The 17682-nt window shown below is 48.9% G+C and overlaps 1 protein-coding gene across 1 annotated transcript; it reads left to right on the top strand.

Moving 5' to 3' along the window:
* Positions 1–266: 266 nt before the first annotated feature.
* Positions 267–16753, top strand: SDHC (succinate dehydrogenase complex subunit C). Its single transcript, XM_074980724.1, has 6 exons — positions 267–346; positions 8375–8431; positions 10164–10265; positions 11232–11293; positions 13790–13953; positions 15767–16753. Exons 1-6 carry the CDS (start codon positions 327–329, stop codon positions 15869–15871), a joined length of 510 nt encoding a protein of 169 aa, XP_074836825.1. The 5' UTR covers positions 267–326; the 3' UTR covers positions 15872–16753.
* The last annotated feature ends 929 nt before the right edge of the window (positions 16754–17682 follow it).

Genomic DNA, 17682 nt, shown 5'->3' on the forward strand with positions numbered 1-17682 from the left:
TGAGACCATAACAGAGCTGGGGTACGACCTCCCTCCCAAGCCGGGAACAGAACCCAGGCGCCCTGGGGGCCAGCCCCGCCCCGCGAGCAGAACCCAGGCGTCCTGGGGGCCAGACCCGCCCTGCGCCGCCCCGCGAGCAGAACCCAGGCGTCCCGGCTCGCGCCCCACCGCCGGGCTCCTGGGAGCTGTCCAGCACTCGCGAGGCTGGAAGTCTCCCGCGATGGGCGCGGGAGCAGAGGCCAAGCCCCGCCCAGCGGCAGCGGAAGTAGTTGGGGAGGACTCGCCCTTGTCTCTGAGGTCATTTCCGGACTCTGGAGCGTTCCGAGATGGCGGCTTCTATGCTGAGGTGACGCGTTGGCTCGGGGGCAGCGAAGGGCGGGTGGGCTGGAGACTGGGTGCGCTGGGGTAGCGGGGATGGGAGCGCCGGGGACGAGGAAGCGGGAGGATCCCGGTTGTCGGGGTGGGGGGGCAAAGTATGGAGGGCTGGGGGCGGGGCCGAGCCGAGGATGGGGGCTCCCCGAGGGGGTGGGGCCAGATGGAGGGCCCCCCGGAGGTCAGGCTGTGGGGCTGGAGACAAGGGCTGAGGCGATGGGGCGGGGCAGATGGCGGGGCGGGGCTGGGGGCGCGGGTAGGGGTGATGGGGGGCAGATGGTGGGAAGGGGCGCCCGGGGGGTGAGGGTATAGGGGGCTAGGCATGTTAGTGACTGTCAGGCGGCTGCAGCTCTGGACAGGATGGAAGCATTGGAGGGCTTGGAGCATCGGTGGGAGCTTAACCTTCTCCCCATCCCCAACTGTTGTGCTGTTCCTGCCTATTGGGGTGCAGCTAATCTAAGATTACAACTTCAGCCAACTGCTTTTAGGCTTGAATAAATGCCGCTTCAGGGGAAAGAGGCATAAGAGACCTGGGTAGTCCTGTCTTAAAGTAAAAGCCATTGGACGGGCAGGATATTTTGCAAAAGAAATTTAAGCTCCTTAAACATTATCATCTCTTTCCCTCTTGCTTTTGCAGGTGTAGGGAGATTTAAATTAGCTAGGCATTTATCAGAGAGGTAGTCGAGTTAGTCTGTATCTTCAAAAGCAACAAGAAGTCCTGTGGCACCTTGTAGACTAACAGATATTGTGGTGTATAAGTTTTCGTGAGCAAAGACCCGCTTTGTCAGATGCAGCATCTGACAAAGTGGGTCTTTGCCCACAAAAGTAGGCATTTATGGTACAGTTATGCTGCCTGATGGATCTAAGCTGCTAGATTCCTGGGCAGACTAGGCCTGTGAGAGTAAGGGTTTGTACAGACACACAGAAACATTGTACAACTTTAACTGTACTAGTTTAGGTAATTGGTGTACACCACCATAGTCTGGACAGAATTATATTGGTGTAGCTTATCTGCATATAGGAAAGGGAATAATTTATCCCCATATAAGAGAGATGAAGTGGGTAAGATGATCACTTTTCATGGATCAGGTCTGCTGATGAGGGAGAGGACCTTTGTTGGTTACAGAGAGCTCTTTTTTGGATCTGCTCTAATAAAAGAAATTACCTCACATGTCTTATTCCCAGGCTATTAGGCAAAATATCTACAATAACTGTATTTAGTTTGGCGTTTTTCATGGGTCATAAATGTTATGTGTGTTTGGGGAGTGGGGTGGGGGGGACGACTGCTATCTAACGGCCCTTGCAAAATGAAACACTTTTCCATATTCAGATCACTGCTAAAGGTAACTCGACATAACATTTAACAGGACAAGGTAGGTAACTGAGCAACAGGTATCTGTCACTATGTTTGGAGTTATTGCCATCGCTGTGGCAGAATGATGACCTACCTTTGACATGTGTCCTGTAGAATGGGTAGGGCCCCACCACGTTCATGGTCCCTTTTATAGTCATAGGATTTTTAAAATAAAAAAGTTCCCGAATTCAGATATTAAAATCTTGGTGGTGTAACTATACGGGTCCTAACTCAAAGTGGTGTGTGTGGGTTTTGTAAAGTTACAGTGGGGGTGATTGTGGTATTTTCACCTTTACTTTTGTACAGCTACTGGCAGTGATGCTGCATTCAGAGATGGGTGGCCAGAGAGCAGAGGCTGCTGGCTGCTTGCACAAGTAAGGATGGCATGTTATGGTATTGCCTTATTTAGTTGTGCCTTCAGAGGTGGGTCCTTAGTCAGCAGCTGCCACACTCTGGCTACCCAGCTCTGATGCAGCAGTAAGCATTGCTCGCCCCTTCCATACAATAACTTTGTGACTGCTCCTTCTCCTGCAACCTTCTCTTGGATTGGGACCCTCAGTTTGAGAAAAAGTTGGTCTCCCTTCTCAAATCTGTACAGAATAGAGCTGATGCCCCAAAACAAAATGTAATGATTGCCACAGCCCCCTCCCCCTGTGCAAACTGCTGGTGACTCACCAGAGCCATTCCCACACAAGTTGCCCTGCTGTACCATGCTGAGTGAGCTACCCTACTGTGAGCCGCAGGAGGAGCTGCCTCCACCTCAGCCACGATGCACTTGTCCTACCAAGCGGTGGGGCATGTGTAGGGAGGGCACTTCACATGTGCTGCTCTAATGACCTGCTTTGCCACACTGTGATGTCCAGTTCGCCACATGTGGCGAATGGACAGCATATTGGACACTGCGGGTATACAGTAAAAATAAAAGTACACAGAAGATTTTGTGGTTTGCAGCATGTTTTTCAATTTATTAGGGCCCTAGGAATGTGTTCTCAGTGTTCGTATGGGTTGTAATAGGCAGGTGTTCTGGTTTCCTCTAGCAGATTTAAAAGTTGATCTCACTGTAGTCTGTGGCTGTATCTCAATCTGGTGCTGAGGAGACCCATATTCTACCCAGTTTTTGGGTCCTGATTTAGAAAGATGAGGGAAATAAGTTTCTGTGGACTGTGAGACTTATATAGCACTTTCTATGATGGAGGGTCAAAGGCCTTGGTTAAGTCAAATGTCATGAGTAGTTCCTATTGTTGCTGTCAGTAATCTTCTGAAATGGTGCGCCATGGAGATCATGTTGGTTGTGCCTGAGGATGGTCTGAAGCCACACTGTGAAGAACCAGCAAGCAGGAGGAGGTGGTTTAATAGGATCTGGGCCAAGATATTCCCTGCGATCGAGGGGAGGGCAATACCTCTATAGTTCCTATGCAACGGTTTGTCCATTTTCTTGAGTATGGTAACAATATTGGTGGTCTTTAAATCAGGTGGAATTTCTCTCTAGATTTTGTCAAGGAGGAGGTAAAGTTTGTGCTGAACCATTGTTCTGCCAGCTTTAAAAACCCCAGCTACGATCTTGTCTGGCCCTGGTGTCTTGTGGTGTGTTTTTTTTAAATCTAGCTGATGGTACACCATACTTTCTCAGAAGATGGGAAGCTCTCTAACTTGCCTGACATCACCACTAATATTTAAGAGCACTGAGATTAGCTTAAAAATACTAGTCAGGGTGCATGCGCTGAAGCCATAGGGTATCCATTGTTAAATTTTAGCAACCTAAGGATCCCCATTTTAATTTACATTTTTTCAGACCTGCTCCCATCTGCAGGTCCCATCCCATCTCTTCTGGTTTCTCTGCTGCACCACGCCTCACCATTTCTCTGACTATCATTCTGTTGTCAGAGGTGCCACGGTAACAAGGCAATTCAAAGAAGGCTAATGAGGCACTAACGTGCATATTCAGCACCTTATTAGCATAATAGTGGCCATGCAAACAGATTTTAAATTGCAGATTGACTGTGAAGATGAGGGCAGCTTCGAAATAAGCGTCCCACTTTGACATTCCCATACTCCAATCTAGTTTTTTGGGAATCAGGGAATGGCGAAGTGGGGTGCTTATTTTGAAGCTGCCCCCAAATTCACTCAGTCTGCAATTTGAATTCTGTTTGTGTGGCCGCCATTAAGCTAACGAGGCGCTGAGTATGCATGTTAGCGCCTCGTTACTGTGGCACCTCCAACAGGAGAATGGTAGTGTAGCAGCCGCCTCTTGTCTCTTTCCACCCCCTCTCCTGAGCATGTCCCTTTCCTGCTTTTCACCCTCCCTCCCAGAGCTTCCTGCATGCTGCTGAACAGCTGTTCCATGGCATGCAGGTGGCACTGGGAGGGGGAGGAGGAGGAGTTGATCATTGAAGCAGATGGACCCCCTTCAGTACCCTCACAGATCCTCCAGAGTCTGCAGATCTCAGATTGAGAAACCCTGCCATAGGAAGCTACTCATCTAGAGTGGTTTGACAAAAGCAATGAGGAAGTCCTAGCATTAATTCAACAGAAAAGAAAGGCATACTGTCATTGGTAACATGATTCCCCATACCAGTGAATACATGAGGCCTAGTACCTGCTCAAAAACAGGTGGAAGCAAGAGAGAGCTTCTGAGATCCAGGATATTGGAAACTAGGATGACAGACAAAGCTTGTTTCAAGCCACAAAAGCAGTATATGGGCCAAGCTCCAACCCCCTCAGGTTGCCAGGATGGCTCCACCTTCTGCAAGGAGAATGCAGCCATTAAATGATGCTGGAAGGAACACTTTGCAGAGCTATGGTCCATGGTCTCTGACTTCCCTATTGAGTTCATTCCCCAGTTCACAGCAATGCAACTCCTTGCTGATTTCCCCGTCTTCTGAGGGGAAAAAGCTCCATAAAGTGTAGGACTCTGGATTGGGCCCTGGATGTTCATTGACTAAGCCCAGATGTTAAAATAGAAACAATTGCTCATGTATGTGTTGTGACATTTGAACTGGATTACAGGGGTGCATTTTAATGTGGTCTCTGATGACAATCTCTATATACTACTAATGCATTCCCTGATGATTAGGGATGTTAAAGCATAGCTGGTTATTGTTATTGTTAATTGTTATTGGTAAGCCTCATCCTAAATGGGTAAGGCTTACTGGTTACCGTTAACCTGCATGGGCTGGGGCAACTCCCCACCTGCCACCAGCGGGGGGTTGCACCAGCCCCATAGGACCAACGCGAGTGGGGGCTCTCCAGTTGGCCTGGAGTAGCCCTGTCCATGGCCATCCTGCAGAGGAGAGGTGGTTGGGGAGGTGAGGCCCCCCCGCTGTGGACCGGCACTGCTCCAGTTTGCCTGGAATGCTCCTCGCCCACGGCAGCATTGCAGGCAGGGATGCTGTAGCCAGGCTGGAGCAGCCCCTGTCCACAGCTTCTCCACCACCTGTTTAGTCGATTAACCAGTTAAACCTAGCATTTAACTGGTTAACCAATTAAATGGTATTTAACATACCTACTCCCGATACATAAATTTTTAACTAGCTTTCTCTCTGCATCTTCACAACTGCCAAATATACGTCTGATTTTTCTGTTGATGGCCCAATTACTGTGATATCTAAGCACGTCATCAACTTTAATGTGTTTATCCTTACAACCCCCTGTGAGGCAGGGAAGGGCTGGGCTATTACCCTCTTGGTTCGGGTGGAGAACCAAGGCACAGACTTCATGAATTGCCCAAAGCCATACAGGGAGTCAGTGGGAGAGGAGGCAGTCTTGAGGGAGCCCTGTTTACTTCCTAATCTCTAGGTCACTGGTGGGCAACCTGCAGCACATGCCGTGGGGTCCATGAGACTTTTTCATTACTGTTGCCCACATACAGGCTTGCTAAATTCCAATAGTGTCTGTCTGCGAGGAATTCTTCCTATCAGTATAATTAAAGTGACATGCACAGAAAGCAAGGGCCCACGGAGTGAAATGCATGCTGCTTACACACAGCATTGACTGAGAGCATTGTGCTTGTTCTGCATCCAGTCAAAGTGCAGCTACCATTCAGTCAGCGCATCCTGCAAATTCTAGGTATGTAACCACAGGTGGCAAAACTAGCCTATCTCGGGAGGCCATCTTGGTTACAACAATCATGCACCCCACTGAGATGAAGAAAGGCGATGGCTCATGCAGTCCACTGGCTTGGCTAGGTTGCCCATTGCTGCTCTAGATCCTCCTACTCCTAATTGTAGAAATGTCAGATTTCTTTAGCTGTGTTCCTTGTTCAGTTTGCCTCAGTCTTCCAGAAAAATCTCCCACTGAAGATCAAGAAGTTGTAGTGAGATGAGGCGAGGAATCTGGCCGTGCTGCGAGCCCTCATCCTAAACGTGTGGTCGTAGTAATTCTCATCATCATTACCATAGCTTCATAATGAAAAACGCTTCAGAGAACTGTACTGGGAACCTCATGCAGCCATATTATCTCAGACAGTGCATATGTTAATAGGGGGTAGTGAATTGATCTCAAGAGACAGGAAGTTCTGAATTTCTAATGCCAGCTAACTTGCGGTGTGACCTGGATCCAGTCATTAAATAATTGTATGTTGTTTCCATTTGTCATTTTAGTTTGAATTGCAGTAGAGCCTAGGGGGCCCAGACATGAACCTGGGGCTGTTGGAGTAGGTGCTCTACAAACACAATAAAAAGAAGACCTTTGCACTGACTGAATTGCAAAATGAGGCTGATCTTCAGTGTGTGGATCAGCCCTATTATTTTGTGTACACCATCACTTTTTTATTTTTACATCTCTTGCTGTTCTGACATCTGCGTAGATCAGAGGTGGGCAATATGTTGTGGTGGTGGTGTTGTTGTTTGGGGCCAGTCCAAGAACTTGGTGAGTGGTCAAGGACTATACTTTTCTGTGATGTTAGTGGAGGAGGTACAGGATCCAGAATGGAGCTCGGATGCACAAGGGAGCTCAAGGTAGGGGTCTGAGATGTAGGAGGAGGTCTTTTTCCTAGGAGGAGGTCTGGGCTCTGGGATGGGGTTGTGACCTGGGACAGGGTTGCAGGTGGTAGTACAGAGAATTGACCTGGGGCAGGGAGCTAAAGAGAGGAAGAGGGTGGAGTGCTATGGGCAGGCTGTGGTCAGCAGGTGTTTACACTGGGTGGCTCCCAGACAGAAGCCCAGTGGGGCCCTCCAGCAGGCTCCAGGCCTGCCGTTCCCCTACATGCCGCTCAGAGCAGCTGGTTGCTGAGGGCCAGGTGTGCCTGCACCAGGTGCACCCAGGATGGGGTGGAGGGCCTCCATATACTGGAAGCACAGCCCAGGCAGCCCCCGTTCGGTGGAATTCAGCCAGTGGGGGCTGTGAGGTTGTGCTGGAGGAGTGGGCAATATGTAGAGACTCACATGGCCCCAGCAGCTGGCCACTTTGAGTGGTGTATGGGGCTGGGGCAGGCAGGGAGCCTGCCCAAGGATCCTGCTGGGCTGTGGGTTAATGGTGGGCTGGATCTGAAAGTTTGGTGGGCCAGTTCTGGCCTGCCCCAGTGTATATGGTGTCCAGGAGCCTGAGCCTTGATTTATGTAAATTTTTATAGCTTAGTTGAGGTCAGTGGACTTATGACAGACTGTTGGGGGCCCTACAGCTCCCAGGTACTTTTACCTTTGTGCCCTTCAGATCTGCTGGGAGAGGGTGAAAAATGCCAGTGCTGTGTTTACTGACCAGTGTTAAGGAAACAGCAGGAGATTTCTTGAGGTGCTGGAGCGGATGCAGTCTGCATGCATCTGAGGGTGAATTCATGTTTGTCAGTGTGCTGTAGCTGAAAGTGCGGAAGGAATGTCATATGCTTAATTCTAATCATGTCACCAGGAAATGCAGTGCTGTCTTTTGTGCCTTGTCCTTGACAGCAATGCTGGAGAGCAAGCGGGTGCTGTAGATTCCAACCCACATCTGCACACCCTTCAGCTGTGGCTGGATTGGAGGCCTGGCTCTGCCCCTCTTGCTGGAGAAATGCCCTTGAATGTCAGAATCACAATTACTGCAATTGATCTGTAGAGAATGGCTCCCACTACTTTGGGGACTATAAAAACCTTATTTACCTCCCACCTTCAGTGTCTATGTGTCTGAAATACTGTGCACATTGGGCTGTGACATTGACTTGCCAGCTCACTAACACCCAGAGAATAACCAATAGCAAGGGTGAAAAAAATATTACGATAAAGAGCTTTTAGGAGGAAAGCTGGTGATCTCTTTATTACAGATGCTCAAAGAGCTCTAGTCTGAACCATCTCTTTTCATGCTGCTTGGCAGGCACGCCATTCTGGGAGATTTACCACCCAGCCTGATAATTGCTGCTTCTGCGAGTGAAGAATGGCCTGCATCAGCCTCGCTGCTAGTGCAGAGTGCTGTTTATGCCTGTTTTATTAGCAAGGTATTACAGCTTTGTGTGGTAATTACAGGGTATCATAAAGAGAAAACCCTTGGGCACAGACTGGAGGGCTAAGCTAACAGTGAGGATCGGTGTTAAAAATAATTCTTCACCCCCCAGAGTCACTCTTAAAACCTCAGGCATTGCAGTCTACTCTGTTTCTGGTCATAAAATTGCCCCAATATTGCGTGCATTTACCCTTTCTGTGTCTGACATTCACAGCGTTTTTTCCATCTTTTCTTTTGCAGACACGTGGGTCATCGTTGCCTGTGGACTCGGCTTGGCCCCTGCCTTTCTGTGCGGCAGTGAGTTTCGGAGGTTTTATAGGAATTAATCCCTTTGCTCTCTTTCTCTTTAATGAAGCCCTTCTAAGACTTCATTGTGCAGATCTACCTGCTTCAAAATTGTAATCATTCAGAAATCTGGCAGGTGCTATGTGTTGTCAGGGTACTTACTGCATCCTTACATGATAAATATATGGCTAGTTAAATAACCTGCAGGTGTTTGCCTTGTGAGGTAATAATTATGTCCAGAATAAAATAAATTCCTGGTGGGAGGCCGGGGAGAGTGTTAGTCCTGGGCCTGGCTGTACTGAGTGTGTCAATCATGAATACGTAGACATACACACATAGTTGGATTGATCAGGATAACTTGGAATAAAAGCAGGGGCCCCTTTGAGGAGTCTGGAAGGGACTATGGCATAGTGTATTCTGGGGTCAGCATTGATTGGGATTTGCATGCTGCACAGGTGCATCGGTGACTGTGTTGAATCCCTGGGCTTTGCCCATCACTGCTCCATTTCACTGTCGTTCTGTGTAAGCTGCAGTGCAGCGTATACAGTAACTTTTTGCTTAACAAAGGCACAACTAACAGGAACCCCCGGCTGCTATGTTCCATGCAGATGGCATAGCCAGGCTCGGGGTGGGGGAAGCTGCTCTTTGTTTTTCGCTAAATCAGGCTGTAAGTGTAATTGCCGAGTTATCTCAGGAACATAAAATTACAAGGTCTTTCTTTGGCACAGTGTGCAATTATCATGGCAGTAAAGAGCAGGTTGCATGGTATCAGCATTATATAACGTGTTATCAGATAACTAGTAGTCTGATTTGGCTGTGGACGGTGCGTTTCAGGTTGGGGGAGCTGGAGCTACCAATATGGAACTGAGCACAGCACTCTCCCTCCATTTATTATGAAATGCTGAGAGCTGCTCCTTGCGTCCTTCACTGCCTGCTTTTCAATTAATCAAAGCTGTATTACTGCAGTAGAGACCAGCAGAGATCAGCTGGCAGCTTTTGTGAGGGAACTGTCCCTCTACCCCACAAGTCCACCAGGGTCCAGTTTTTTTACCCTTCCAAAGACATTGCAAAGACCATCTTTCCTTTTTGGTTAAGACTGTTGAAGTGGGTGGGTTGACATGGATATATTTATGGGCAGTCCTTGGTAAAGTTGTAATTTTAAATTGTGAGCTTGGTGCCCAGGCCACTGGATGGAACTATAGATGGATTTGATATTTTTTAATAGATAAATACTCCTCCTATGAGCAGGAAACAGAGAAGATGAATTCATGTCAGCAGCCTGCTTTCGTGGCATCTCCATTCTTACTCATGGTCTTGCTGCATCTTTCTTGAGCTCATGCAGAGCTGGCATCATGTTTTTATTCTGCCCTTTAGGTTTCTTTCTTCCTCCCACCCCCCAAATTGCTGACTTAACAGGACAGGTATGAGATGGCCCTATTGTCAGAACTATGTCCATGATTCAGGTAGTTTTTTGTTCAGGATAATACTGTAAATAGCACAGTGCTGCTCAGTGGGAGCATTGTTGTATGTGGACTATATTTGACTTGTGCTGATGTGGAGATGGGTGAGGTGCCTCCCATGGGAGGTAGCAGCTCTATGAGGTGAAATCCTCCTCTGGCATTGCCCTATGGACCTGGTTATGACCCTGTTCAGACAGTGATGTTCCATGGGCACAGGGTTGAACATTTAATTTTGTCGCTCTTCCTCTTGGTCCTTTCACTTCCTGCTTTTCCTTTTGTTCCAGTGTGGTCCCCATGGGAACGACTGCAAAGGAGGAGATGGCTCAGTTTTGGGATAAAAACATCCGGTCGAACCGTCCCATGTCGCCTCATATCACCGTCTACAAGTAAAGCTCCAGAATCCGGCAAAGGGTTGGGGCTTAATTCTCTGCATCCACCCCTTCATGTGGAAAGAACTTCCCATGTTCTCTTTAGTCATCAGGAAGCACCAGCCATATGGTTAAGGCAGAGCAGTGGGAGACCTGGATTGTATTTCTAGCTCTCGCATAGACCCTGAGACTTTGAGGGGTGGGGATGCGTGGTTATTTTTCCCACCTGTGACAGTTTTTCTTTATTGTCAGTGCACAGTTGAAGACTGACACACACCAAGGAGTTGGGAGCCCTAGTTAATGTCTTCAGAGGCCTCTGACATCCCCATTGGAAGGCACTAGGTCAAGTCAAAGGATTATTTCCCCCAAAAACTAAATCCAAAGGGTGTTAGGGTGACATGATGAGGCACAGGTAGAGGATGTGTCCAGTGTGTCTGCACGGGGCTGTTCATGTGATCTGATTCTCTTGCAGTGAATTTCCAGTTGTATTGAGATTTTTCTCATTTCTCTGTTTGTGAGGGAGTCTGAACCCATTCTGTTCCTCTGAAATGGTGGCAGCCTTGCAATCTACCCTCATTATTGCTCCCTTTATGCCCTCCCAGCAAACATGGGCTTCATCCCTCCTAGGATTCCTGCCAGTGGGGTGTGTCATACTTGAGCCACCTCTGCAAATTCCCTGTCCATTTTCCTTCTGGCTCGAGTCCTTGATTAATTCTGAGTGCAGATATATACAGCCAGCACCATGGAGCTGTCAGGAAACAGATCAGTCAGACTTCTTCCTCTGAGGTCCTTCTCAGCAGGTTTACATGAGTTCCCAGAATGTCTGGAAGGCTTCCAGCATGCCCGTCACCCTCACATTACATCAGGCTTCTCTCTAGACCATCTCACTTCTAACATGCTTCAGACCCCCGCAGACGTGCTGTTTGCAGATCACCCACGCTCCATAAGTGACTCCTCTTTCTCACAAGGTCTGTTGTTTTGCAGGTGGTCTTTGCCCATGGCCATGTCCATCGCCCACCGTGGCACTGGCGTTGCGATGACTGCAGGTATGTGATTCTCTGCCTTGGTACTTTTGGGGGTAGTAAATGGGCTGTGGGCTGCATCAGCCCTTTCATTTGAAGCCGCTGATCCTCAAGACAAGCAGGTGCAGAGTCTCGACTGGAGATGTCACAGCTGGGAGACGTAGTGAGGTGTACTCACATCACAAAAAATAGACCAGTTGCAATTGGCAGGGAAGTTCTCCAGAGCTTCTGATCTCATTCTTTTCCTTCTGCAAGCCGTGTCTTGCCACATAGACTAGTAGAGCCCTGAGCTGATACACCATTTATATATACTGAACTGCAACAGTGAATGAGACCAGCAGGGCCAAGGCCAGCAACTGGATCTGGAATTGTAGCGAGAAAAGTAGCATCATATTGGGCCACCGTTCGGTTTCTCTCCCATGTCCACGGTGGTGGACGTCAAGCTCACTGGTAGCTGTCCCTGGTCAGGCTAATGTGTGCAAGCAGTACGCATGTTCCTGGACAGGAGATGCACACTGCTGTGGCGGAGCAGAGCCACATTGGAGGAGCTGCCCGGCCTGGACACTGGTTCCTGTGATCTGTGGCCCGACATGACTCTGCTTTCACTGCTTTTCTTGCCCCAGTCACTGACTATGGCTCTGCTGGTCTGACTTGTGGTCCTTAGAACTCTGCAGCTCTCTGCTTTATATTTATGAACATAAACTGTGGATCTGTGTGAGACTCTGCTCAGGAGTCAGGACACTAGTGTGTATTGTGAGACCTGGTGCCTCAAGGTTTGAAACTACCGTGGCTTCCTCCTGTGCTCCCTGCCTCTCTCTGGGACCTTCATGCAGTTAACCCCAGAATTTCTAATCCAGGTAGCTGTTCATTATTGATACACAGCAAAAGAGCTGAAGTTTCAGCCAGGTGCCAGATGTCAGCAGCATGAGCCACAGAGTCTGAATTCAGTTACTGAAATGAGTTTTGTTGAGCACAGCCGTGTTTAGGTGTGAGTGCTTTGCTGGGGCTCACCCCAGATGGATTTCAGTGGCATCAGTGCAATTCATCTCCCTGCTGGCCCTTTTCAACACAGTGGGATTCATTCACTAATGCCCTTTGAGTTAGCCCACGTGCCCTTCTGTGTACTATTATAGTAGGTAGTCCTGTTGGTCGTCCCCAGCAGCCCAAAGCTAGCCACTCCCCGGAGGGCTGGGAAATCCTTGCCTTTTTGTGGGGAGGGTTGGCCAGCTGCCAGCGTGCTGGTGAATCTGGGAGTTGTTGTTCAAGCTCACAGAATTGCCATTGCCTACAAAACAGGATTTTTTACTCACAAAATGAGCTCTCTGTTAACCTCTGCCATTAGAACCGCAAGAGGCCTCCTCCTCCCGAGGCCTTTTGAATCCATAGGGTAACCCCACACTGGTGGCACTGTCTAGCCAGACAGATGAGCAGCCAAGAAATGGAACAGAGCAGAGAGCTACGGTTTCACCAGCCAGGCCAGCAGTTACGTGAGCACTCTGCAAGGCAAACACGGGTCATTGAAGCCACAAGTGGCTGAGCTGGGAAGCAGCTAGTTGGCTTGAATGGCGCTGGCACTGCTGCTGACAGAGCTGCTCAAGCTAGCATACCAGAGGAGATGAACGGGGCTCTGCAGAACGGAGGATTAGTTACAGCTTGCCTAGCTCGTCTCTCTTTGATCGCTCCCATTCTTTTGGCAGCACCAGTTGTGAAAAGCCCTTTGGCCTAGAAGTGACAGAGGAGCTGCTGCCAGTTCTCAAGCTAGCATACTCCTTATGTCAAGCCGTCTTTGTGCACCAGCTTCTTCCCTGACGTGAGCAGAGCTCTGGCCGTACCATTGGGCTGCTGGGCTTGGCTCCTCCTAAACTGTCCATTTGGGTGGTGGGTGGATGTTTTTGTCTTGCTATTTTGGATTCTAGAGGATTTCACACCTCGAGGGGATCCTCTGAAACTTGCATTGCCAAGTAGTTCAGCTTGTGCACAGAGACAAGAATAGTCACTGGGATTACTCACGTGAGTCTCGTTACTCACATGCATACTGTTGGCAGGACTTGGGCCAACAGTAAGGTACTTAATCGTTTAGTTGAGTTCAGGGGGGAAACAGTCTGAGGTAATAAAATTACCTTATACCTCTTTTTTTTCCTGTTGCTATTTGTTTAGCAGGCTGAAATGGTGACTGGAATAGTTCTTATAGGAATAAGTGTGTCAGAGCAAAAAGTGAGCTGTCCTGCAGTAATCACCTAAAAGTAACTCCTTCCATCACGTTACAGTGACATGGAGAACTGTAGGCCACTCCTTGGTGGGAGTACTCAGTACTCTGTACTGGTACAGAGGAACCAGGAAAGAGAAAAAAGAAGTAGGCTCGTTTTGTGAAGAGTTAGCATTGGCTTTTCAGGCTCTGGGAGTAGTAGCCCTTGGCTCCCAGCTGGGAAGTGCCGATTCTCTTGCCAGGCTCTTTCCTGATGTGTGAGCTACTGACTAACGTTGGCAGCTGGTTTGACATGAGGTTTTTTTCTTTCCCAGGGGTCTCTCTCTTTGGCCTGGCTGCCTTGGTTCTTCCAGAGCATTTCCCCTATTACCTGGCATTTGTGAAGTCACTCAGCCTGGGGCCTGCTCTTATCTACTCTACTAAGTTTGCTTTGGCTTTCCCTCTCACCTACCACACCTGGAATGGAATCCGACACCTTGTGAGTAGCCTTGATGGAGTTGCATGTATGTTTGTGTCTGCAGGTGCAGGGAGTTGGGTGGGCATCTGGGGTAATACTTTCAAAAATGCTGAAGTCCTGGAGACGCTGGATGGCCCCACTGTGGCTGGCACTGCTGCAAATACAGTTCATTTTGCAGCCCTTCAAGAATTGCAGATCAGATCTGTGAACATGAGGCCTGGCCCAGGGCTCCAGCATTGATCCAGCTGACTGAGTCTCTTTTGCTCCTGGAGTTGCTGTCAAGCAAATAGAATAAATTTTACCAGTCCTCTCCTTAGGGCTTTGTGAGCCAGATGCACATTGTATTTACATTAAAAAGGCAGTGAAACTGTCTCCAAAGCCATGTTAAAATAACAATCAGTGCTGACAGCTGGCCAGGCGGATGACGACATGGCACAAATATGAGGCGGAGAACCGTTAATACTTACATTGTTAGGTGTTTCTTTTCCTTGAATAGACTGCAGTGCTGCAGCGGTGGCATGTGCAGATACTCCAGTTGCTCCACTTCTGGAGAGCTGGTTACTGTTGTGTCTGGGCCTAAATTGAGTTAATATCAAGATCAGACAGCTTCTCCCAGTGCTATCCACATAACCCAAAGGCACTGTCAGTTCTGCTGCAGCTTCCAGCTCTCTCCATCCTTAACTTACACCTTTAGTGCAGGATTACACGTTCTGATCACTTGATAAGACCGGTGTGTGAAAGAGAGCAGGGCTAGTGGCAGACTGAGTAACCGTCTAGTTGAGTGCCTGATGCTGGTGATTGACTCAGACCTATCGTACAGAAACACAGTCATCTGAGGAACTGGGCCTTCCCCAGGGAAGCTCATGACTTAATACATTTGCTAGTCTTTAAGGTGCTACAGGGCTGCTTTTTGTTAGTGAGCAGTTAAGACAATGAGGAAAATTACTCCTGACTGCTGTATGCCCTGGCTTTGAGAGGACAGGGCTGACTGTGTGGGTGGCCAGATTAGATGCAGTGTTGGTCTCTGATAAGACTGGGAAGGGAGGTGCCTACTGTGACTGATTTCAGCTGGACTGTGGAGCTCCTCAGCATAATACCCCCAGGGATAAGTTCCCGTGTACAGATAGGGAGCTGACCACAAATCAACCCCAGTGTTTTCTGGACTAACTTTGGCTGCCGCCTTGGAGACATCTGGGGCTCAACTTCCAGAGATGTCTCTAAGATTTTTGCTTAGCACTGAGGCTTCCCCACACCTTGAAAATCAGGAAACTGTCTTGGTTTGGACACCCAGCACCAGCTGATACTTGGAAAGTTTAAGCGTAAGTATCCAGCACCAAATCATACAAGTACTCAGTGGAAACACAGGGAACAAACAGCTATCTGCCTCATCTATTGCTGCCTGCCCCTCAGTGCGCTACTGATAGCCCGTCAGAAACCAGATGGAAGCAAATTTGCAGATATCTGCTTTATATCTGTTGGTATGGGCATCTGCGAATGTCAGTGGAGATAGCTGACACTTTTATTTCTGTGAATACAGATGTGCATACAAATTCCGTATCTGTGCAGGACTTTACCAGCTGCCCCTTCCTCACTTGGGTGGGTCTCTGCTTTCCCTCCAATTTGCAGTCAGATGCTCAGAACACAGTACTTCAAACAGTCTGGACAGCTGTGTAGCCAGAGGGGAGTTCCATTCTCTGTCTTGTTCTTCGCCCATTTTCTGCAATGCCCAACAGCTCTGGAGGCTGGACATGCATGGTGTTGGTTTACAGACTGTGTGAGTGCCCCAGTGGAATGCCCTAATTCCTTGCTGAGTGTCTGTTTTCTTTGTCTCTAGATATGGGACATGGGGAAAGGATTTAAGATTCCCCAGGTCTACCAGTCTGGAGTCCTGGTCCTGGTCCTGACCCTACTTTCCTCTGCTGGACTTGCAGCCATGTGATGGTGCCTGCCTGTTGAAGCCCTCCTTTCTCCTACGTGGATTAGATTTGTCTGGTGATCCAGTCCAGATGGAGCTCTGTGTGTGGGGAGGGCAGGAGGAACAAGACACTAGAGACTCATAGATAACTAAACAGATGGGCAAGATGGTGCTTTTCCCTCTTTGTAAGGCATGTGAACGATCAGAGTTTGCTTATTACTAGCCCTGAGTGATGTGTCGTCTCTAGCTGTCCTAGTCCAACAAGACCTCAGAACACCTTTCCAGAATGCCAGCGGCAGGTACCCCAGTACATGATGTCCAAGACGAGGTAGCTGCAAGCAGCTGGTTAGCCATTGATTCTTAGCTACCTAGAGCATGCTCAGAGGAGCTGCCTTCTTAACATCATTGCTGTGCTTTCAAACTAACTCTGGTTCACTTATTTCCTGCTCTTTCCTGAAGTTTGAGACAATACTGGCACTGTGTGCCCCCTCACTGGGCCTGGGCGCGGCTGGGGGAGGAGATGTCAGTGCCTCTAGCCTAGTGTATGTGTGTAGGCTCCTGTAAGACAACTGTCCCCATTGATGCTGGTGCTGGTTCTAGAGCGGGCACAGACTGAACCGCCGACGCCAGTGCCTGTGGTGCCAGCAAGGGGAATAGGGAATTTGATGCTGTCCTGGGTAAAATGTCGAATTGCTGGAATCTGGCTTTCTGCTGCAGTCAGCATCGTACGGGCTTTACTGTGCAGAGAGGGGAGCCTGTCGCAGGCTCAGTGCTTGGGGGCTGGGTGTGTTGAGTTCAGAGCACTCTGTGCAGCAGATGACAGATAAGCACCCCTATCTTTTTGGAGTCTTCAGTCAAAGCTGTTCTTTTATTTTCTCTGAAAATAAATCTGTTCTTTGAACCTTTTGGAGGACTGTCAGCACCACAGTCTCCCCTCCCAACCTCCCTGTGCACTGTCATGGGTGTTTGTAACACATCCATCCTTCCCAGTAAAGCAGTACACTGGCAGCTGAATTACTGTTAAGGTTTTCAAAGGAGCTGTCCCTGGGGCTTTCCAATAGACTAATGAGACACCAGAAATCTGAACGGAGACACACATGGAGGATTTGCCCTGAGTGGATGCAGTGTTGTTCAGAGACGCATAGCAGAAGTGTGTAGTGTGGTGTGGGAATCGGGGCCCTCTGTTAACGTGTTACAGAGCCCATAGTGACTGGCTGCCCCTTGGGCTGTGTAGTTAAGGGTCCTGACACTGTGCGATTGTAGCTTATGACCATTTACGCTGTTGTGAAATGTTCCCAGCTCAGGGTGGTGGCATTTCAAACCCAATCTGTGCCACTTTGTGCTAATGTAAATGGTGGCCTGAGCTTCAGGCTGCTGGAAAGGCCACCCAGGGTCGAGAGATTCGAGCACATTGGGTTTTAGCAACAGGGGTTGTGTTTCCATTTGCAGGCTCTGTTCTGAGCTGCAAAGTGACTGAAAATGGCCCCTTCCTATTCAGGGGCTCTGCCTCCTGGGCAGCAGTCGGATTCGACTGTCTGTCTGCAAGGAGGGGGTTTCCTCCCCCTGTTGTTGATGCTGCGGAACCAGCATGGACTGTTCTGAAGCATGAATTCCTCTGGCTCCAGAGCAGCTCTAGAACCAGCACAAGATTCCTCTCATGCATCCCCAGACAATGCTTCAGCTCTGGGTTTTGGTATCCCATTTCTAATAAGGGTTTGGCCACTGAGAGTAACACAGAGATTGTAACTCCCCTGGCAACTCTAGGCCCTAGTGTGCACTGCCTGCAGAGACTCTTACAATGGGGTTGTCATGGGGTTAAGATGAACGTGGCTGTT

Source organism: Carettochelys insculpta, chromosome 30 (genome assembly GCF_033958435.1).
Source record: "Carettochelys insculpta isolate YL-2023 chromosome 30, ASM3395843v1, whole genome shotgun sequence".
In the NCBI taxonomy this organism is placed as follows: Eukaryota; Metazoa; Chordata; order Testudines; family Carettochelyidae; genus Carettochelys; species Carettochelys insculpta.

Coding starts and splice junctions, on each gene's coding strand:
- SDHC (XM_074980724.1), top strand. CDS start 327: ATGGCGGCTTCTATGCTGAG. Junction 347..8,374: donor ATGGCGGCTTCTATGCTGAG/GTGACGCGTTGG, acceptor TTTCTTTTGCAG/ACACGTGGGTCATCGTTGCC. Junction 11,294..13,789: donor TGGCGTTGCGATGACTGCAG/GTATGTGATTCT, acceptor TTTCTTTCCCAG/GGGTCTCTCTCTTTGGCCTG.